Here is a 22,429-nt window from a genome sequence, read left to right on the forward strand (position 1 = left end):
GATTGTGTATAAAAGGAGCAGAATTGAGTGGGACTCACCAAAGACCAGAGCCAGACCGTGAGACGTTCCGACAACAATCACACCCGACACTGTCTGAAATGGAAAGAACGTCCCTCTTACAATGGAAGTTATAAACAAAGAGCAAACAGTGAAACACTATTTACATGTCCTGCCTCCAGCAGCACTCACACAATCGCAATTTTATAAACAATTTTTTTTATAAAAATACAAAAATACTCACTATAGCAGTTGGCAGTCCAGCATCCACTTTGTCCTGAGGGAAATATTCAAGTGTTTTTTTACTATGCTTGAATACATAAATGTATGTAATAGTCTACTACGCAACAAATGTACAATTTTTAAGCGAGTAAAACAAAGCTGAAGTCTGTTTCGATGAATAGAATGACTTTCGGCAGCAAAATCTACACACCAAAAAATACAGATGATCATCTTTCCAAACAGAACCCTGTCACTCACAGATCACGTGACTGACACAGGACAGAGACTCAAGCCCAGTGATTACCATCAGCTTCAGTGAGCCAGCTAAAAGCCGATTGTTTTAATGTTGTGCAGCCGTCTGACAAAACAAGGAGAAATATCATCAAAGACAAACGTGAAGGATGGAAGCACTCGTGATTTTGGGATGTTTCATTTCATTTTGTTCACCGCCTTCACATCGAAACACTGTACTGGAGCTCATCAACTAGAAATAACGCATCTGCCAACCGTTCATGTTGTGGTTTTACGTCCACGTCTGTCCAAAATGTCCTCCCTTTATTTGATCCTTCAACACATTTGTGTGAAATTGTCATCATTATGAATCCTAGATTTGTGATAACAAAATATGTTTTGTTAGATCACAGTGACCACCAACTTCTACTCGGTTCATCCTTAAATCCAAGTGGACATTTGTGACAAATTCCCTCCAGATGTTCCTGAGATGGACCGGGTGAAGGCATGAACACACTGTGTGTGTGTGTGTGTGTGTGTGTGTGTGTGTGTGTGTGTGTGGTCTTACAGCAGCAGAAACGATCTGTGCAGAGATGCCCTTCATCAGGCTGTGTCGAAGAACAGACCCATGAACGGTCGCATTCAGATCCACGGTCCTCCTCTTCCTTCACACGTGTACATGTCCACACAAACACACACACATGCACACACACACACAAACAGTTTCCATGTTATTAACGTGTACATAGAAGAAGCAATGCACCAACAGTACGTTATGAATAATAACTATCTGTGAAGCAGTGATAGGGGATACCTTCAAAGTGACTTATGTGCCAAAGGTGAAGCAGTGTATGTGTGTGTGCGTGCGTGTGTGTTCATGCCTTTTGAGGTGTGCTGGGTCTCCACTGTCAGAGCTAGCCAGAGAGGAGGTGTCACAGGAGTGAGCATCCATGCTGTCTGTGTTTAGCACGCAGCTATCCTCCAACACAAATGGTTCCTCCTCATCCTCCAGCTGCAGACAGCACACAGGAAAATAGTTTAAAGAAAGAAACACACCAAATTTGGTTGGACCTCCATTCTGTTTGGGATTACAAGTCTATACGACAAATGTGATACACACTTCATGTGTTACAGCATTACTGTGAAAAAGAGAGAGTGGTAGGACTTGTTGTTTTGTTGGACTTAGTGTTGTGGAAATGTACATCATACACAGGCTGCAATTTACGATTATTTTGATAATCGATTAATCTGTTGATTATTTTGTTCGATTAATCGGATTTTTAAAAAAATATGAAATTTTCAACCCTTTATTCAAAACACGGTCATGGAAAACCTGGAAAAGTCATGAAATTTTTTAATGGATATTTTCCCCTGCGCCGCTCTGCGCTCAACTCTACTTTTTTTATACTCCGCGACTTATTGAGTGCCGTAATAATCGCGCGACATAACGAATCGATAATGAAATTCGTTGGCAACTATTTTAATAATCGATTTTTATCGATTTGTTGTTGCAGCTCTACATCATACTGAATTGATCAAGACAGAAGAAAGTGATGAGTTTGCATGGAGGTTTCTCACTATGGCAAGATGACATTCACTTCAAGAAAGAGAATTAAAGTCTGTAAAATAGACCTGTTTCAAATACAGCCGTGGTTCTCTGAAGCGGTGTGGCAGCTTCTTAAGGCAGATCTAAATTACTTTGACAAAGTTATCTTTATTTAGTTTACAGTGTGTGATACAGTGGTGTTGTGGTAGTCACAGAGTACTTACCTCATTCAGGATGCTCTCCAGTGTGGGAGGTGTGTCTACTTGGGGAATGTCAAACTCCTTATCATCGATCTGAGAACAGAAGTGTTTCGGGTAAGAATTATTGGTTTCTTTATCTTTATCAAAAAACATTCCCGAAGAATGATCCCACACATTTGCATGCGAGGAAGTGTTGCATTTAGAAGTGTCACAAGTATGGAGACAGCTGGGAAAGAAAAAAAGCTGCATGCTGGTGATGCAAAAGATACAATATAGTTGACCAATCAATATTGATGAACTCAATCTACTACAGACACATAGGAAGTAGTAGGCTTATGGGAAGTGCTGCCAACCTTTTAATTGAACTCAGACTGTGGCAGTCTTACTGGTTATTACAGATAGCATGTACATGAACCGGAAATGATCATATGTTATGAATTACATCCCATTATCAAAAATCAATATCCGTTTCAGTGAGTTTACTCCAGTTTGTTGGGCGTGTCAAAAAACACGACGGGAAAAGAGGGCGCGTGAACGCACCACTTGACGGGCCAGTTGTACAATTAAACCTACCTCTTTTTCAAACTTGTGAAAATAAGCGGAAGAAATGTATTTATTAATTCACTGTCTTAAGGGCAGCTAGTACCAACATTCCTGGTTTTAATGAATGTGTGGCTACGTCTCGACGTGCGCGTGCAAACCGGTGTGCCAAAACAATAACCTTATAGGATCACGTGACGAGCTCAGACTTTAGGACGTCGTAATAGACGCTTCAGTAATGTGTTGATACAGTTAAAAGTCACCGTTGGGACAGTGACAGCAGGGGTTTCAGCTGTGGCCGGTGAATATACGGGTGCCGCTTTACGTTAGCGCAGTTGAATACCGTGACAGCGTTACTATTCCACGGGAGGACTCGGTTCATTCTCGCTCGCGCCTTCGCGGTGACACCGGGATATGAAAGTCCTCTCACCGCGTCCATCTCCGCCAGGTTGAGCTGGGAGGAAGCAGAGAGTAAGCTGCGGGCGTCCGGAGACTCCGACATCGCTGTGTTTACATTCACAGAAGGGCTCGCCGCCTGTGCTTCTCTGCGGCAGCTCTTCTTCTTCTACGACTACGTCTTCTTCGTCGGTTTCTTTTGGCGGACGGCAACCAGCGTTAATATGCATTACCGCCCCCCACTATGTTGGAGGGTGGACCAGAGTTATCTATCCTGCTTTCTGAATGAGAATGATAACTGTTTATTGCCAATACGTTACACACACAAGGAATTTGACATAACAATTTGACATAACAATAAACAAAAACTAAAAACTCTGCGCAATAACACGAGATATAATCTAATAGTAGAACAATTCCAAACAAACCGGGAAAAAAACACTGATAACCAAATTTTATTGAGCAGTCCAGTATCTGACATAGGAATAGAGTAGCTGATGCATGTTTTGGACTCAATTCTTCCACTGCAAACTTTTATAAAATCCCTAATGTTTCTCGTACTCTACATGCTCCATCAATCTTTCTACTTGACAGTGCATATAAGCCTGAGGAACTACACTAATTACAACTTCTGGTCCATTAAAAAAATTATAATAATTCTGAACGACAAAATTCACAAACTAATTCCCATCAAGCCTTGACCCATCGAGGTTTATAAACCTGTGTCCACCTTTCCGCAGAGTTGCATGTATAAGAATACAGAATTAACCGTAATAAAAGTGAGTTGCTACCTGGGTGGGGAACTTCTACACACATCCTTCCTCTTCAGAAGGGCAGATGAGGGTTTAAATACATATAATGTATGACACTTTATTTATATGGAGTAACATTCACTCATTTCAGTTTCTCAATTATGAAGATGTTCTGCTTTTGTGGTATACACCATGGTAACATCAATATCTTTTGATTTTGAACTGTTTTTGTTGGTTTGTGTTTGGTTCACTTTGTTCTTTGGCACAGCCGTCGGTCCACATTGTGCAAACCACACTCATCTGATTATGCTGCTCAGAAAAAAACAAGAAATGACCACTCAACATTCATGTCACATTATTTTGGGCTAAAACAGTGGAGGGGCCCACCCAAGAGGTACCATAATCTCTGAAACTAAAGAATGACTAAAATTCCTTCACATACCTCATATTGACTCATTTAATGACTTTTGGAACTTTAGTTCAGAACAATTGTGAGTTATCTGTACTTGTGTTTTCACGTTATGCTTCTATATTCTTCCACTGCATACATGCATCAGACAACTGCAGCTGTAGAGGAATGTAGTACAATGAAATAGTGACTATTCTATTCTCAGACGGGTATATGGTACTTTACAAGTATGATTTGGGGTATTATTACTTTTCGTGAAAGGAATCCATGTTCCACCACAGCAGACTGCTCTCCCTAACACCTTGCTTTTCAAAGCAGGCTTTACCATGCAGATCAATTGGCATTTTTACTATTATTATTCATATTAAATCAATTAAATATGTATTTATGTTTAACCATTAACATCCGTGGTTTAGTGTAAATAGTGGTGCTCCCTCACTTCTTTTTTAGAAAGGCCATTTTGGTGAAATAAATCCTAATGATAAAACATAATGTTGGTCATTTAAATTCTGGTTATACAATTAACAGGACATATCCTGTTTTTCATATATATATATATATATATATATATAAGATATGTGTATATACATATTTAATATTTGAATAAATAAATACATATGTTGTATTAATAAATTAATAAATATTTATTAATTTATAAATGTTGGGTTGACAAAATTATGTTATCCACATGAGCCAGCGACATAGTTTACTCACTAATATGTGTTTATTCATGTGTGGGGACCATAACGTTGTTCTGTTAGTTGAAAAATAAGAAAGGGAACGAAGAAAGGAAACCAGAAGGGAAGGAGACAAGGACGCCCCTCGACAGTGTTGGGTCGCAGCCTGCTGTATTCCTTCGACTCCGTTCACCTCCATTCACACAGTAAATAACAGCATGGAGGCTCTGGCTCCCGGGATCTAACACCGAACAGCGGGGGGTAAAGACACCGCCGCATGCGCTCTCCCTTACGCCGAAACGCACACGGGAAGGACGCGGGGCCGCGGCACACGCTTTGCGGGTTGGACTGAACTCGTTTTTACGTGGAAGAGAGGATTGTAGTAGTAGACGGGAGCGGGGCAGCCCGCCGCGCTGAGCATGAAGCGGACGGCTGTAGTGGCCAGGCACAATGGCCTCGTTTCTCCGCTGGGGAACAACAACTCCGGGGCTTCCAGCATCGTCTCGCCACCGCAGCCGAGAGCCACCGGGGTCTCCGCTTCTGCCGACGGGGTTGCCGGCGGCGGGATGGACGGCCTGCTGGATTTCTCCAAAGGCCCCACCGTCAAAACCGAGCTGGTCTGTAAATGGATTGACCGAACTTCTTCGAGACAGATGCTCGGGCGGACGGCGACATCCGTCTGCGACCAAACTTTCAGCTCCATGCACGAGCTGGTGGACCACGTCACCACGGAGCATGTAGCGGCGGGGCTCGAGACCCTCAGTCACGTCTGCATGTGGGACGAGTGTATGCGCGGCGGGAAGGCGTTCAAAGCCAAATACAAACTCATTAACCACATTCGCGTGCACACCGGGGAGAAGCCTTTCTCGTGCGCATTTCCCAACTGCGGCAAGATGTTCGCACGCTCCGAGAACCTCAAGATCCACACGCGCACGCACACTGGTAGGGTTTCATGATTGTGTGACTGCAAAACAGAGCGCGAGACTCTTTATGGCGTTTTTTAAATCCGTGTCATCCGTGAAGACGGCAGCCCCCCTCCACCACCCCTCCGTGACAGACGGGGAATACGGAGGTTAAGAGATATTGTTCCCAGTCCGCTAGGAATCCCCTCCATGTTTACGTAGGCTCAGTTCAGTACCCTATTACATCCGGCCTCCATTGCTCCCTCGTTTCCAAGAGGAATCATGGGTTGAAACTAAGGGCTTGGGAGTCATGCAAGGTGACAGGAAGCAGGACAAAGCAGCTGTATTGTGAGACAGGGATAAGGACGAGGACCCAATCAAATTGATTCGATGTACACGACAGAACTCTGGAGACGTGCACGTGCCTGGTTATTCCAGTCTGCATAAAACCATAGGTCCCAGGAATCCTTTTGTTTTTCTACTACTCAGAATCAGACAGTAACCTCAAGCTATTTTATGACTGTGTGTGATATAAAGTAAAACCAGTCACCAGTTGTTCAAATAAATCAAAATAAGCCACGCTCAACTCAGTCAGTGAGTGCTGCTCTGTGGCACCCTTTGTGAATGGGGTGTACGCTGTAACTAATGGATTTATAAATGCTTAATAAATCAATTACTAATGCTTTATGAATCAAATACAAGCTGACAATAAGAGCAACTCTTGGGTTGCCAGGTTGTGAGCAAAACTAGGACCGCCAAACTACAGCCTCCGTAACATTGAATCAATAATTCTATGGAAATAAAACAAAAAAGCGGAACATTATAACTGCCATAGACTGCTAAAGAAATGTATGTTCATATACATGTGTTAGTTCTATTGGATATTGACACGGTCGGTAAAATAATGCAAAATTATAATTTTTGTATACGTTTTGTTTTTAACAAACCACAAAACAATCATCACAATAACTAATCCATCTCAGGTCTAGGTTTCAATACAACTATGATAGAATCTGTCTGTTCTACATTTATATCTATGGACTACACATTTTATTATGTCAGTTTACGCCTAACTGTTTATTCAAAACTCAATTGTGTAAAAAAAATTAACTCAATATATAACCTTTTAATTCCCTCTGTACCAATTCTAAGTATTGAATGTTTGTTTCTCTGCAAAGCTTTCACAACAAAGATGCCATATTATTGTATAATTGGTAGAGATTTCCAGTAGTTCTAATTACCCACAAATGAAAGGCACATGCAACAATGAGCAGCCTTCAGGGTTTCATGTACTCTACACACGTATTACAATTACCTTTGTGTGTTTTGTAAATTATTCGTCAAATCCTTTTGGAATTTCTAAGAAGACTTATTTGATGTACTTTGTAACGACTGGCGTATTCTGTGTGTTCTTAAAATACTCAAAACATGTTAACCATGATGCATTCAAAAATTGGATCATTCATTTACAGCAATTAGTTTTTCTTATATATTTAATGACAAACTAACAATATTAACCTTTGTTTGCTAGGCTCAATAATGGAGGACCCTAAAACATTGCATTCCTGTTTGGAGATTCAACAAGTTCCTTTTTTCTCTCGATGAAGAAGACGAAATTTCTAAAATACAGCTTGTGACGAGCCAAACGCACATGGGTGCTGCTTAATTTGATGTGATCGAAGCTCGCTGTGCTTCTTTAGGTTAAGTTGAGATCGCTCGTGATCCAATATCTGATAGACCGAGCCCACAAGAACCCAAATATGAATGAAACCATCAGATTTCAGAGAATACCGTCCCGAGACCACGTTGACCAAAATTGGGGAAATTCTGTCCAACAAATTTAGAGATACCCGTTGTTGGGCTCAAAATGCTTCGGCCCGCCTCCTAAACAATGCATGAAGATATCTCCCAAGATATATGATAATTGAACAAATGGCCATTTTCCTGCTCAGCCCTGCCATTTTGCAAATATGTTTTATTGATTGTTTTTAGACCAGCGTTGAATTGTAACGCATCTCTGTATCTGCTTCATACATTTGGTGTTGATCCAGTGGAATTAGAAATGTAGATGGTTTTTAAATGAATTTCATGCAAACGAGCCACATATATATGAAGAGAGGCAAATTGAGTTGGATATGTGTTACATTTCAAGTCAATCAGACTCAGTGGGGCAACAGCATAATAATAATAATAATAATAATAATAACAAGAAGATGCGATTCCTGAAAACAATTTGTGTGAATGTTGAAATTAAATGGCGAAGCACTGCTGAAGATGCATAAATCTGAATAACCTGGGAGCTGAAATCTATTTTTTTTTTTATCCTTTAAAAATAAATGTACGATGCGACTGCTAGGTCTTTACCGTGATTATTATTATTAATATAGTAGTTTTTATACAACGTCAAATCATCTGTTGGCTTGGATTTAAAATAACAATGCAGTGAGGATTTCTTTATGTGCCATTCAGAGCTGCACTTATGTCACTGGTTGACACTTGGTATTGTCAGTTTATTACCCAGAATAAGAAGAGAACAAGATCAAATCTCCTGACTTTTACATAATGAATAAGCCCACTTCATATTGGAAAAGCATATTCCAATATGAATTTCAGTTTGGTATTTTCTTTCAACCCCATACAGTTCACCGTATTGCTTCCCCAGATACCAATGTTATCACGTTGTCTTGGCATTAAGGCAATAAGTAACTTTACTTGTAATATACACACGTTAATTAACATCTAAACAGTGAAATAACAGTTTCTCGAATATTAAAAGCACATTTTACATACAGAATACCTTTTTAATGACCTTGTCCCAAAACTCTTTTACCTGAACAAAGCCCCACATTCAATGAATACAAAGTTCCTTATGACTCAAGATATTCAACGCACCTGTGATAAGCAGTGAGTGGCACATGTGTGGGTGTTGGAGACAAGTTGGTGTCCCTGCAAGTGGACCATGACTGACTGGCCCATCCTAGAGTGTGCTAACAGTGAGCGTGATGTTTGTGTTGCAGGCGAGAAGCCCTTCCAGTGTGAGTTCTGCGAGCGACGCTTCGCCAACAGCAGCGACCGGAAGAAGCACTCGCAGGTCCACACGGCCTCCAAGCCCTACGACTGCAAGGCCCTGGGCTGCACCAAGTCCTACACCCACCCCAGCTCCCTGCGCAAACACATGAAGGTTCACGTCAAGTCGTCGCCCACCTGTGAACCCCGGGACGTCTACGACTCCATCGCTCATCAACTCCAACAACCTCATCAGGGTCTCCTGGAGCCCCTCGACCTTAAAATGAACCGCCACTCTCCGTCACTCGCCAATGGGAACATTCATTTCCCTCTGCTGTCCAATCACGCGCTGGACATCAGCTCAGCCAGCGAAGCTGACCACAAGCTGCTCCTGCGGAGTTCGTCTCCGATGGCGATGCCTCTGGATCTCTCTCTGTCAGGCCTGAAGAGTCAGCTGGCCCAGAAGCAGCAGAGCGGGAGGACCCGGCTGAGGAGCCAGCGCTCAGTCAACCCAGCCTTACCTCAGTTGTCTAACATTAAGGAGTGGTACGTCTGTACCAGGAGTACAGCGCCACACTTTCCTCTCCTTCACCCAGACCACATCAAATCAGAACCTAGCGATGACGAGGAGTACGTCACGTAGGATGGAGGGACTGGGGACGAATTTTGGACTTGAAGAACATACGTTGTCCGACCCAGGTCAGGCCAGGGATGCTCTGGGGAATCATAGTTGCTGTACATTTCCAGAACCAGAAGAAGGTTGCGGTTCAACATCCGTGGCCCTTCTGAGATGGAGACGGCTGTGATCGGATGGAGACTCTTTTTTTTTTAACTCTCTAATAGAATCATCACTATCTGTGGACCAAATGTTGCCATCACAACGGTTTGACCAATCAGTGTCAGCTAGCTAACCTGGACTAACCAAGGGGATAACGTCGTACAGATGGATCAGGGGGGGCGTTGGTGTTCTGCTCTGCTTGCTGTTCAAGAATATGAAGAGGGTGTGTGTACCCGATGACCTTTCTAGGGAGGCAGATTATTGACCAGTTTATCTCGGAGCTCCACCTAAATGAAGCAATTTCAAGGGCTACATTGACACTGATAGAAAGTGGTTCATGTTTACCTGAGCTCACGATGGCACTGTTCACATGGTGACAGCAGCAGGTCCGTGGCTGTTAGGGCCTCAGTATGTTTTTAACAAACTAGTTTGTACAACCTCCAGATAGTTGTTTTTTTAAACTGCCGATTCTGCTGTCGAAAAAAAAAAAGGGGTTGCCATCTAATCCGATGAGCACTTTGTTTGAAGCAAACTGAGGTCTTTACTTACAAACCCGTTGGTCGTAACTTGTTTTTTGTGATCACAGTCTAAAAGCTGCGGTTTGGAGACGGTGGGGTCTGATCCGTCTCCGTACTGATCATCAAGTGTTTCCTCGTCCTCTTCAACCCGATGGACTACGCTCAGTGGGTTAATCACCTGTATCTGTTTACACTCCATGTGCAATTTAGTGAAGACCCCCAATGTTTCCAAACAGGACCCATACATGTCATACACATCCTTCTTTAACATGAAACCGTGTATTAAATGATGCGCAAGGCATCCAGTATTTTTTTTTTGCTCCCTTTGATCAAATGGTGCCGCCATAAAAAGTGGATTTGAAAAAATTGACTCAATGTTTGCGTCATTGAATCGAGGGAAACGAGCCGAATGTATCGTGTACGATTGTGTTACAGCTTGGGACAAATGTTCCATCTCCGTTTGAAGTTACTGCATTGAGAACAATTTAAAAGGTGAATAAGTGACGTGTATATATATCAATGCACATCATCGAGTAGCTCCTTTCAAGCCGGATGTGAATGTGTGAGAAAACCTGAAGCAGATGGTTTAAAGTACAAAGTAAAAGGTCTTAGGACCTGGAAATGAGCGAACTTAAAATGTGTCTAATAATCCCTCGTTGCACAGGAACAATGTGCACAACTACAGTCAGTACAGTAGGTCAAAGTGATGGATAGTTTTTGAATTGTATTTAGCGTTCATCGGTTTTGTTGGCTATCAAGGCGCCCGTTTAAAACCTGTTTTTCTCCACCCCCCAGAACTTTAACAACACAATTGTGTCATTGAAGTTTTGTTTTCTCAGCAATAATCTCCAGATATTAGTGAGCAGCTCCTCAGACCCAGATGATGAAGTTTGCATTATTATTACTATCACATGGTCAGCATGGCGGCGCCTCCCTGCTCGAGGGTCCTCTAACACAGCCTTCACGTCCAAATAATTAGAAACTGAATGACCCGTCGGTGTAGATGTGTGTGTGTTGCCTCTCTCCCGCTGTGAGCTGTGAGAGGCTGCAGCATTCTTATGACCCTGATAAGCTGGTATGAATACAGATGGTGGATGGATGAATGTCCCTGGCATGCAGCCACAAACTAAGCAGAATAAAAATCCATTACATTTGATCTGGAAGTGAGTTGTCATATTAGATTCTGCCTTCTCAATAACATCAGGACGCTTTCCAGTGCGCTCGACTGGCTTATTTGGGGTTAAAAACACTTTAAAGTACCCGTGGGACACTTAGGTGCTTACTGACTAAGGTTAAGGGCCCTCTCATGATATCAAGTGCTCAGAATCTCTCAGCTAATAAATACTAGTATTTATAAACGTACCCAAAATCGGGTTGCGGCTTTCAAATCTTTTGTGAGTACAAATCTGTCCGTCAGATGGATTCAATTTGTCTTCTCCACAGTATGTTCAGCTCATCAGAGAGCGGACGTATCCGAGCTAATGATTATTGGAGAGCGTATCTCTGCAGTATAACACCAGATCTCAAGTCCTCGGAGGCTTCTGGTTCAGACCCCCACTGAACCACGCAGTAGAAGACGTCGTGTCAGATGAAGATGGCTAACATGAACCCGTTCTCTACCCCCATAGCCCTCGGGTTTAGCGACACTAAGTCGCAATCACGAGAGTACACAAGTGAATCTGAAATGAAAATGTAACCAAACAGTTTTTTTGTTTTTTTTAATCCACAACATTTGCCGACTTTAATTTAATCTAATTGACTTTCTGTAAACCGGTGACAAGACATTCCTACAGCCTGTCTCACCCTAACCCAGGCTCTTTAGGCTGGAAGAGAACAGGGCTTACATGAAGAGTTCAGTGTGAAGCTATAATATAATAATAAATGTATCCATTATTGATCCCCGTGGGGAAATTCTTCTCTGCATCAGACCCATCCTAGGTATTTAGGAGCTCTGGGGCTGCAGTGAGCGTCCGGGGGTTTGCTGACCAGAGATCTGACGCAAAATGTGACCACAGAACAGATTACATTCATATGCCTGGGTGCCAGTGTCATTGGGCGCCAGCAGAGCGTGAAAGCTCATGTTTGACCTTGGAAATATTATCCAACCATTTTACTGTAACAACTCGCCTTCTGGTGCGGTTTAAGAATAAGAATAAGAATATACACTTTTATTAATCCCCAAGGGGAAATTAGTTCTCTGCATTTAACCCATCCTTAGTTATTAAGGAGCAGTGGGCTGCGGTGATGCGCCCGGGAAGCAACTGGGGGTTCAGTGCCTTGCTCAAGGACACTTCGCCTTGCAACTAATGGGGAGAGCGGGGATCGAACCCACAACCCTGCGGTTGCAGGACGGCCCTCTTACCCCACTGAGCTAAAGCCGAGTCACTAATTAACCTCTTGGCTTGTCTGTGGACTGTGGGAGGAATCTGGTTCCAACCCCTGCTGACACAGGGAGGGGGTTCACGCTATAAAACACTCTAGCACGGACCACTGCACCGCTGTGCAGCCCTTTGAAACACCGTTTGACCAAATAAACCCTCAAAGCCCACTTTCTGGCTACGAGACCATTTGATGTTCTGGAAAATTCTCGTAAGATTTGGGAAACCATGACGACCATGAGTTGAACTGCGTGTGATCATAGTTGGGCTCGCTATACGGATGCTCATGGCTTCCAACCACATAATTCATGAAGGCCAGCTAAAATAATCTGTAGCCTGGTGCTGTATGGGTTAAATGATTAATGGACGTCAGGGATGAATCGGATCAATCGGCCGCGGTTTAAATTTTGCATAAAACACATCCATTTTCTGATGAGGAGGCATCTTCAATCTACAGTAGTGACGTGTGTGTGATGACCCGCGTCCATCTGGTGGAACAAGAGAAGACATGAGACACAAGTCAGACAGTGTCTCAGGGATAACACATATTAATTATTATTGAAGATATAGCCCACATGGTTAGAGGCACTATAGCAATTTTTTGAAAGATCAATTAAATGTGCATTTGTGGTGTAGGTCCACCGGTTTACAGCATGAGACACGTGCAGAGCGAGAGCAAGACAACAAACATCGAGAATGAACTTTTCACCTCAATTGTTTTTTTCATGCACATGAAAATGTAATTTGTTTAATAAACCATTTCAAACCTCTTATTATTATATTTTGTTCAGCACATGTAGCTGCATGAGCTTCTGAATCACATCCCGTGGCCAGCACAGGATCCTTTTTGAGGATAACCAGTAGAATTAGGATTATACCATTATGTTTGGCCCTTTTTTTTTTTTTTTTTTTTTTTTTAAATTCTCTTTTTATTCAGCTTTTCACATGTTTGCAATCATAAACAATACAGTGTACTCTGTACGCCTTCTGTAGTTAACCGTCAGATCACATTTAAATATTTTTGGATAATACAGAGGCAGGCCTCACTGACCTTCAAATAAACATGCTATAGCATAAAAACACACACAAAATAAAAAAAAAAAAAAAACACACAAAATTATGGGGTGAACCTGAAACTTATTCAAACAAGGGGGGTATTGAAATATAAAAAAATATATATATATATATACAGGACTGTCTCAGAAAATTAGAATATTGTGATAAAGTTCTTTATTTTCTGTAATGCAATTAAAAAATATTAAATATTAAAAGAATAAAAGGCTTGCGATATTTCAGTTGATTTGTAATGAATCCAGAATGCATGACATTTTTGTTTTTTTAATTGCATTACAGAAAATAAAGAACTTTATCACAATATTCTAATTTTCTGAGACAGTCCTGTATATTATATATATATATATATATCATATATATATATATATAAATAAAGAGTCCCTTCTAGACAAATGATGGTCGTATTGGTGTAACATAGATTATCCATTTTTCCCATCTAGACAAAAAGATTCCCTGTTGCAGTCTCAAAGCAAGGGTTATCCTCTCCATCTTAAAAATGTCATACACAATATCAATCCACTCATCCAAAGTAGGTTTTCCTGGTTTTAACCACATTCTGGTGATTGCCTTCTTGCAAGCAGCACTCAGGATTCTAAACAGATATCTGTCTTTAGAGGAAAACATTTCTAGTGGTAAAACACCCAAATATAACGTTTCGAATTTAAATGAAATATCCACCCGAAAAACTTTTTCTAACACTCCATGAACCTGCTGCCAGAAAGGACTCAAAGATGTGCAAGACCAGAATATATGGAAATGGTTTGCCATAATGCATCCACACTGTCGCCAGCATGCAGAGGAATTAGTGTAATGTCTCTTCTGAGCTGGAGTAATGAAAAACCTTATGAGGTTTTTCCAACAAAACTCTCGCCATAAGGTTGAACTTGACGTTTTCCATTGCATCTCACATAAATTCTCCCAGTCTTCTTCCTCCAGAACTAAATTTCCTTCCCTTTCCCATTTTTGTTTTACATACAGCGAGTTACCTTTTGTTTCCTATAGATTTTTGAAACAGCTTTCTTGTTGGAGCCCTCAAGATAGGCATCTTTAAAAACTTTTAACAAAGTGTTATCCCAGTGCACTTGTATGCTCTCCCTCTGTATTTTATCAATGTAATGTCGAACTTGAAGGAACCTGTAGAAATCATCACTTTTCAGATCAAACTGCCCCTTCAGATTCTGAAAGCTGTTCATGGACCCCTTGTGAAGAAATGTGCAGTAGGCTGTCAGGCCTTTTGAAGACCAACACTTGAATCTTGCATCCCATCTTCCAGGTAGAAATTCTGGATCATACACACACCATCTTAAAACCTTTACAGCCTCCCTCAAGTGTTTTTGAGTTACCAGTCTGTTCCACACCTTAAGCGACAGACAGATCCATGGGTTTTTCAGTTTGGCCCTTTTTTAATTGTTTATATATGATGGCCATTTTTTTTTTGTGTAGTGCACTTACATTTGAGTTTGTGAAGAGTATTTCAAACTTTACTTTATATTAACATTCATTTAAGTTGGGCTAACTAATGTGACATTTCCTGCTGCTTAGAATGATTCAGTTATAAATACTTGAACAGTTGATGTCATTTAATTGTTAATACCGTGTAAACCGATTGTCGTAAAACAGCCAAGTTCATGTGACTTGATTATCTTAAGTGCTTCAAACATCCTTTAAACAATAATGAAAATAAAGGTGTCATTCTCTTCAAACCATCACATTTATATTTATAATAAATCATGGTAGTGTAACACATGGTCAAAGTTCAATTGTATGATTTTAAAATCTTTATTTCTTCCGTAACAGGACATTTCTCCTTTAGGAACAATAGTTTGAATGACTTCCTGTAGAACCAAGGTCAAATAGATGCATCTAGTCTGATCATGGGCTGCTTCTTTTTAAACATGGAGGTGGCAGTCGGAGGAGCTTCAGTTTGGATCAGATTTTGGTAAAACATTTTGGAGAAGAGACGTCGTCACGAGTTGGCATTGGTTTATATCATTACATCTTAAAAAGTTACAAAGCACAATTTAGTTTCAAATCCGCTCGAAATGTTTTGTTCAGTTATTGAAAGCTTTTATTTTGAAAGCTACTTCAGAAAGCAGAGGTCGAAAGAAGAATCTGAGTGACCTTGATACTTTCATTCATCTATTTTAAACTTCAAAATCACTGTTGATATAAACCTTTATAAAATAAAGGAACATAAATAAAGGACTTTAGAGAAGGTGGGAAGTGGCTTTATGTTAACAGAAGAATTGTTAGGATGTCAAAGTTTAAAAAATAAAACATATACAATCGGATGTAAAGTGCATGACTAACAGGTGTGTGAGCTGTAGCAGCTTAACAGAAGTTAGCGAACAGGAGACACATGTACATGTTACACAAATGTGCACATAAAAGCAAAGACAGCAGCCTTTTTAAAATAAGTAGATGGTGAAGTATTCACTGTTAAAGTATTTCACTTTACACAAACGAAAAGGCTAAATAGGATCTTATAGGCCACAGGTTTTGGAATGGGTCAATGATGATATTTTGGCACACTGATCCCCACCTTAGAAGCTACACAGGGCAACAGGTTGTTACGACCTTCACATTGCCTGCATAAGGAAGATATGCGTTCTCAGCTGCCCGTGTCCACCTCTCTGTCATCAGGGTGACTGACTCAAATGTTCAGGTTGGATTGTGGAAGCGAACACTTTAGTGTGACGTGTATTTCTGTGGAATGCAGTGTTTAACATGCGAGTACCTGGGTAACTGCGCTGTAATGACAATTTAGTGTGGCTTTGTAAATCCGTAGTTCCTAAACTTAGACCATCACAAGATAAATCTGCATGGTCATGAAATGATTAACAGCAGAGGAGAACACACAGTAACAAGTTTCATTATGTTTGCAGACTTTCCTTCAGTCTTAGCTCTGTTCTTTTATTACTGGCTATTTTTACCTTTTCAGGACTCTTGAAAATAATCAAAATAAACAAGAGGAAGACAAATACAGTTTTAACCGTGGAGAGACTATTGGAGCAATAACATAGATATTTGACTCCAAAGAGAAAAGTTCCCTGACATGCATCTATTAGGGTTAGTTGTTTTGGTATCAAGGCCAATTTAGTCTGAAGGAGAACAAGTACACTGTTAAAGAAGAATTATTGTGCTCATATTCAGTTTCATATATTTTGTCTTTCTTCTAATGCTTTAATGTCAAAGAAGTCCAAGAAGAAAAAAACTGCCAATTGCTGCATGTATTAGAGTTTCCGGTGCAAAAAGTAGCATAACCTAGACCAGGGGTCCCCAAACTTTTTCCTGTGAGGGCCACATAACTTTTCCCTTCTCTGATGGGGGCCGGGGTCATTTTTTAAAAGAAAAAGTGTGATGATTGCAGGGGTGCCTAAATGTAAACATTTATTGTTTTCCAGAAAGCCACACATAACCAAATATGAATTACCCTTTCCGGGATCTTTACAGAAAAAAAGTCAGGAAATAAATAACACTATTTGTGAAATAAATAATAACCAAATAACCCTTTCTGGGTTCTTCACAGAAAAAAAGTGCTAATGAAAAAAAGTCAAATTCTTTCGTCTTCTGCTGCAACTGGGCACATACATTACCCCCGATTCCTTCAATGCGTCTGGTGATTTTACTCGCCGACAGACTCACGGCATTAAAGACATCTTTCTTCTCGGGACACAACTCTTCCGCGACAGCATTCAAACATTTCTTGACAAACTCTCCATCAGTGAAAGGTTTACCACTGCTTGCTATCTGTTGAGGAACCCGAAAGCTGGCACGAAAAGATGACTGGTTCAGCTGAGCTTGGTGTACAAATGTATTCTGCTGAGCTAGGCGTCCACTTTTTAGCTTTGAGAGTTTGTCTGCTCGCATTTGACCTTGCAAGTTATCATACTTGTCTTTGTGACGGGATTCATAGTGTTCTTTGAATACCGCCACCGCCTCTTTACAGATGAGACAAACAGCCTTTTCTTTGCATTAAACAAAAAAATAATTGTTTGACCACTGCAGGTTAAATACCCTGCATTCTGAATCAATATTTCTCCTATCTAACCGTTTCGCCATTATTTCGTTCTATTTGACAGGGGTTAGTCTAGGATTTGCGTGTCCAGACTAAAAAAAAAATCATAATGCGTCTCTGGTATTGTTCAGGGGGCCGGGCGAAATGTGGAGGTGGGCCGTATCCGGCCCGCGGGCCTTAGTTTGGGGACCACTGTCCATGGGTGTGAATGTGAGTTCGCTGAGTGACACCTTGCATGGTAGCCTCCTCCATCAGTGTATGAATGTGTGAATGAAGACATGTTATTACCTTCGCATTGAAAATTGAAAATGTTTTGATCGCCGTGTATTTGCGTGTGTGCGTGCGTGCATGAGTGTTATTCGCATAAGTCAAAAAGTATTAAACCGAATCGCATGAAATTTGGTGGGATGATTGGTTATTATCCGCGGACCATTTGATTAGATTTTGGGATCGATCGGGTCAAAGGTCAAGGTCAAGGTCATGAAAAGGTCAACATCTTCTTTTTACCATAGCACGGTCAATTTATTTCCAATTGACATGCAACTAATGCCAAAATGTTCATAATTCAATGCCCAATCTTGTGATATGCGAAGGTATGCGCTCTACCGAGTGCCCGTTCTAGTTTCCAATGCTTTTAGTGAGACTAGAATGGTGCATGCCCGTTTATCTAGATTCTAGTCCATAGTATAACGGAGTATAACAAAGTATATCTGTGAATCATGACAACTAAACTACAACCGTTTTTATTCCATTCACTCTCTAATTATTACATAGACCAGGCCGGCTTTCGGTTTAGAGGCCTGCACTTACTTAGACAGTCTGTTACGTTAAAAATTGTGCAATCCAGCACACAAGATCTTTTTGGAAAGGGATTTCATTTAAAATTGAATTCAAAGCTCATGTTGGCATTTTTCTTCGCAGAAAGGTTTTGGAAAAATGTGGTCAAAATAGAGCGATGATTCTGAACAGGCGTCGCCCACTTGGCCTGTTTCCTCAGCAGGGGGTGCCATGGAAAATGTTAGGAGGATCCAAATGTATCACATTAATTAAATGCAACACAGAAGCACAAATCAGGGTTTTCAAACCAGATCCGACCCTCTTCAAGACTTGAAGATTAGCAAATGAGGAACCACCTACATATATTTGTCTTCTGTTTCCATTCACTCAGTTATTTACCAGACATTTACCTGATATGCCTTAAAATGTGCAATCAATACCTCATTAAAATGCTAGACTTGTAAACTCAACACTTCCTGTAGATGTTTCACAATAAAAGTCTTCCTGTAAATGAATGGCATCATGCCAACTGAATCATTTAACTTGTTATTGACAAGAAATCCATGAAAAGACCCAGAGTAACAATGTGATAGTCCGTCCCTAGACACAAGAAAGGAATATGATATTGTGTGTCTGTGGCTCTTAGTTCCCAAACTCAGCAATTCCTACTGAAGGCATATTGCAAAACATGCCTTTGTTGTGTTGGTTTGAAGGATCAATCCACGTGTGGGGCTCTTGTGACTATATGCCTGGCAGCAGGATGTTGAATGGGGGATTGTTGTGAGTTGTAATTGTTTGTGGACATCCACGGAGCTCTGTGGTTCTGTCTTCAGGCCCAGGCCTTGACTGAGACAACACACTAACTTCACTTCCCTTGAACATCTGGTTTTCTGCTGACCTACAATGGCCTAACTTCTCACCTTGCTGCAGTATTGTACAGGTGCATTACAGGACCCTGTGATATCACTGTTAACCACACACATCAGTGGGGCTGGTTGTAGTCAGAGACTAGAAAAGGAAGACAATATGTAGCTCCATATTACCACAATTTGGAACAATTATTAATTTACGGAGAAACAAATACGTGTTTATTCAGATTGGATGGAAAGCTGTGCCTGCCTCCAGCCTGGCAATCGCCTCAAGGGTGAGCAAGCAAAGCTGATGAATGGATGGATGACTGGGAGACAAATTAAGGGACACTTTTCCACAGTTACCCACATTGAGGTACAAACTTTGTTTGTGTTCCTCCGCTGCAGCGCAGCAAATAAACATTGTGTGGGGAAAGAAAAATATATAATTCTGCACTAAAAAGACCCAGACGATACACACTTGATTTGTCTAAGTCAGACGAGAATTTAAAATGCATTTTTGCCCAGAACAAAGATGGCGGATTTCCTTGACCCATCTCTTACAGAGGAACTGAATTAGGAAGAGGCCGTTAGAGCAAAAACAATCTGTTGCATTGAAGATACAAGCAATCTGAGGGTGTGTTATATAATGTTGTTATAATGTTGTTATAACGTTGTCATATGTTGCATGTTATATGTTCATGTTTCGGTCGGTTTAGCAACATGTTGGTCTTTATTTCATTTATTTTTTCGTGTTTATCAGTACTGGCACATGACAGAATGCATCCATCAACATCTGAAAAGGGAGCGTAGGGATTGGATTAAGTGAAGCCGACCAACCAGCAACTCTGTGTTTACATCATGATGCTTGGTGCTCAAACTCAGTCAAAGTTAAAGCACAATGTTTTCCTCATGTTGAGATTTTAATGTGAAGATGTTGGCCACATTATCTGCTCAGAGAATTGTTTTATTGCCGCTGTTTACATTCCCTATGATGCAAATTTAACAAATGCACTGCATGAATGCACCACTGCTCCTCTTTTGTTTGTCATGTGTTGTGCATCCATGTGTTGCATAATTAAATAGTTTATTTGATATAGTCCAGAATCACAAATTACTTTCCAAACTGTACACATACGACATCCCTGTCCCAGGACCTCACATCGGATCAGGAAAAACAATAAATTATGCTTGAATCATGAATAAGATGCACTTGAAAAATATGATTACATCCTTCATAGTAATTTCTTTCACCCTAAAGTGTCACTATTATAATACAAAGCAGTTGGCTCACTTACCCACATTAAATTCAATTCTCAAATCTTGTTTCTTGACAGAAAATCCATATCCCACCAGAAAAAGAAACACTTCAGGATTGTGCTCATCGACAATGTTTATTTTTATTTTTTTATGACCGTTATTTATGAAGCTGTGACAAATAAAGCTTTTCAATAAAGTTGAGGTGAAAAAGAAAGAAAAAAGGTTGACTGGCGTTGACGCCTCTCTCCACCACTCAGAACACTTTACGCTACGTCATCACGTCGGCGCGTGCGCGCGCTTGACGTAGGCGACAGTAACAGTTTAGCAACATGGCGGCGCACAGGCTCTCTCCATCACTGGACAGACTGCTGTTAGCCGGAAAGGTGAGCTGCTCAGAGTGACCGTGCAGAGCGCGAGCTCGTTGAACACACCGACAGCCGCGTGTTTACTGTCAGCACGCGACTGTCGGCACGCGAGACCGACGACGGTCCCCAGCGAGAGAACATGGAACTTCTTTAGATGAGGTCAAGAAGAAATGCAGCCTCGTCGCTAAAGTTGTTAAAGTGCGTGGCCAAGCTTAACTCTTAGTAAATAAAAGTATAAAACGTTGGTTTAGTCTGAAAGGGGAGTGACTTTAAATCAGGAGTGACTTTGACGTTATCTCGCGCAGGCGGGCTCGCGCTCCAGACGGGTGTAGAACAACCGTGCTGCGGTGTGATGGAACGAAAGAGTGTTTGTTATCGCCCTCTCGTTGCCTCCGCGAGTCACCGCCGCCCCGGTCCTATGGGTCCAGACTGCGGCTGCAAAGTGTCTTTCCATTGGGTCTTCTTAAGGTCACCGCCGCTAGGGGGCCCCGCTCCGCCAAGGCGAAGTGATCGTTGGGCCCCTGGTGGCAGCTTGTTTTTTTGTTTTTTTAAGTTGACAGCAAAAGTATAGCACACTGGTTTAGCTACACTCTTAGCATGGGTTGCTGTTTCTAACGGTGTATTTGTGTTATTGTTCTGCATTGGGAATGAATAAAGGATCTTCAGATGGTTTAAAAACGATCAGTTTAGAAGAAAACACTTCTCTCTCGATCTGAGTTGATCATTGCCTGAAGGCTTGTGCATCAGAAGGCCTTCCTCGCAATTTGTTTCACATACAAAATATCATATTTCTTTCTTTGTCACTGAACTCTATTGCATAACTGGTCAGGTGGCGCAGTCGTGTCTTTGCTGTTGCTCTCTAACTCTGTAACTACATAACTCCAGGAAGTTTCAATGATCTGCTGATGCATTAAAAAATAATATTGGTCATAAATCAGTTTGACTGTTGAAGTTCATTTTAATCTGGGAACGCAAAACAAATATAACGTACAGCAACCCTAAGTGAATATATCAATGAATTAAATTACATTATAGTGTATCCTTATACAGTGTATTTCTATGTGTTTTCCAGTATGCATCATTCTGGACCAGATGCTGTGCCGTGCACGGTTATGCTCAATATTCCACCGCCTGCAGTCCCAATGAAAAGGTAACGCTTACTCCCTGTTTGACTGTAACCAGTAAGTTATTCAACGAACACTGAGGAGAATGTACAAATAGCTGTAAGCAAAGATGGGGGTGGACATTGGTAGGTACGGGTGTCATTAGACGGTAAATACGTTGTGTGTGTGTGTGTAACGACAAATAGAGGGACGTCCATTGTTGTTTCAAGCGATCAACAATCCTTTCTCCGTTTCCCTCCACAGATGTTTGATAAGATCCTCATCGCCAACAGAGGAGAGATTGCCTGCAGGGTAAGACCGGCTGACACAAAGATATGCAATGTAGATGATATCCAGCTCCAACTGTCATTGGGTTACAGTTGAAAACACTAAGACACACACTTCCTGGAGCTTGAGCCCACACCGCCGCAG

At 41.2% G+C, this 22,429-nt stretch overlaps 3 protein-coding genes across 9 annotated transcripts in view; 2 read left to right on the forward strand and 1 right to left on the reverse strand.

The window, feature by feature from the left end:
* The window catches only part of vps8 (VPS8 subunit of CORVET complex), a 39,629-nt gene extending 36,365 nt beyond the window's left edge, over positions 1 to 3,264 (reverse strand). For 3 of the 4 annotated variants that reach the window (XM_056435240.1, XM_056435243.1, XM_056435244.1), the window contains exons 1-6: positions 3,167 to 3,264; positions 2,221 to 2,289; positions 1,332 to 1,462; positions 1,019 to 1,115; positions 242 to 274; positions 39 to 93 (exon numbers count right to left, since the gene is read on the reverse strand). In XM_056435240.1, coding sequence (XP_056291215.1) covers positions 39 to 93; positions 242 to 274; positions 1,019 to 1,115; positions 1,332 to 1,462; positions 2,221 to 2,289; positions 3,167 to 3,238 — 457 coding nt within the window. In that variant the 5' untranslated portion in view covers positions 3,239 to 3,264. Of the gene's footprint in view, positions 1 to 38; positions 94 to 241; positions 275 to 1,018; positions 1,116 to 1,264; positions 1,284 to 1,331; positions 1,463 to 2,220; positions 2,290 to 3,166 lie in introns of those variants that run through there. The other variant, XM_056435241.1, reaches the window with a different exon arrangement.
* Positions 3,265 to 5,145: 1,881 nt separating this feature from the next.
* zic2b (zic family member 2 (odd-paired homolog, Drosophila) b) lies at positions 5,146 to 11,330 on the forward strand. Its single transcript, XM_056436163.1, has 2 exons — positions 5,146 to 5,912; positions 8,890 to 11,330. Exons 1-2 carry the CDS (start codon positions 5,390 to 5,392, stop codon positions 9,519 to 9,521), a joined length of 1,155 nt encoding a protein of 384 aa, XP_056292138.1. The 5' UTR covers positions 5,146 to 5,389; the 3' UTR covers positions 9,522 to 11,330.
* Positions 11,331 to 20,826: 9,496 nt separating this feature from the next.
* The window catches only part of pcca (propionyl-CoA carboxylase subunit alpha), a 35,594-nt gene continuing 33,991 nt past the window's right edge, over positions 20,827 to 22,429 (forward strand). For all 4 annotated transcript variants that reach the window (XR_008834175.1, XM_056434872.1, XM_056434873.1 and 1 more), the window contains exons 1-3: positions 20,827 to 20,912; positions 21,967 to 22,044; positions 22,262 to 22,309. Coding sequence is in view for 3 of the 4 variants with exons in the window: in XM_056434872.1 (XP_056290847.1) it covers positions 20,859 to 20,912; positions 21,967 to 22,044; positions 22,262 to 22,309 (180 nt within the window). In the remaining variant the exon portion in view is untranslated. The remainder of the gene's footprint in view (positions 20,913 to 21,966; positions 22,045 to 22,261; positions 22,310 to 22,429) is intronic.

Source organism: Pseudoliparis swirei, chromosome 17 (genome assembly GCF_029220125.1).
Source record: "Pseudoliparis swirei isolate HS2019 ecotype Mariana Trench chromosome 17, NWPU_hadal_v1, whole genome shotgun sequence".
NCBI lineage: Eukaryota > Metazoa > Chordata > Actinopteri > Perciformes > Liparidae > Pseudoliparis > Pseudoliparis swirei.

Coding starts and splice junctions, on each gene's coding strand:
- zic2b (XM_056436163.1), top strand. CDS start 5,390: ATGAAGCGGACGGCTGTAGTGGCCAGGCACAATGGCCTCGTTTCTCCG. Junction 5,913..8,889: donor CCACACGCGCACGCACACTG/GTAGGGTTTCAT, acceptor TTTGTGTTGCAG/GCGAGAAGCCCTTCCAGTGT.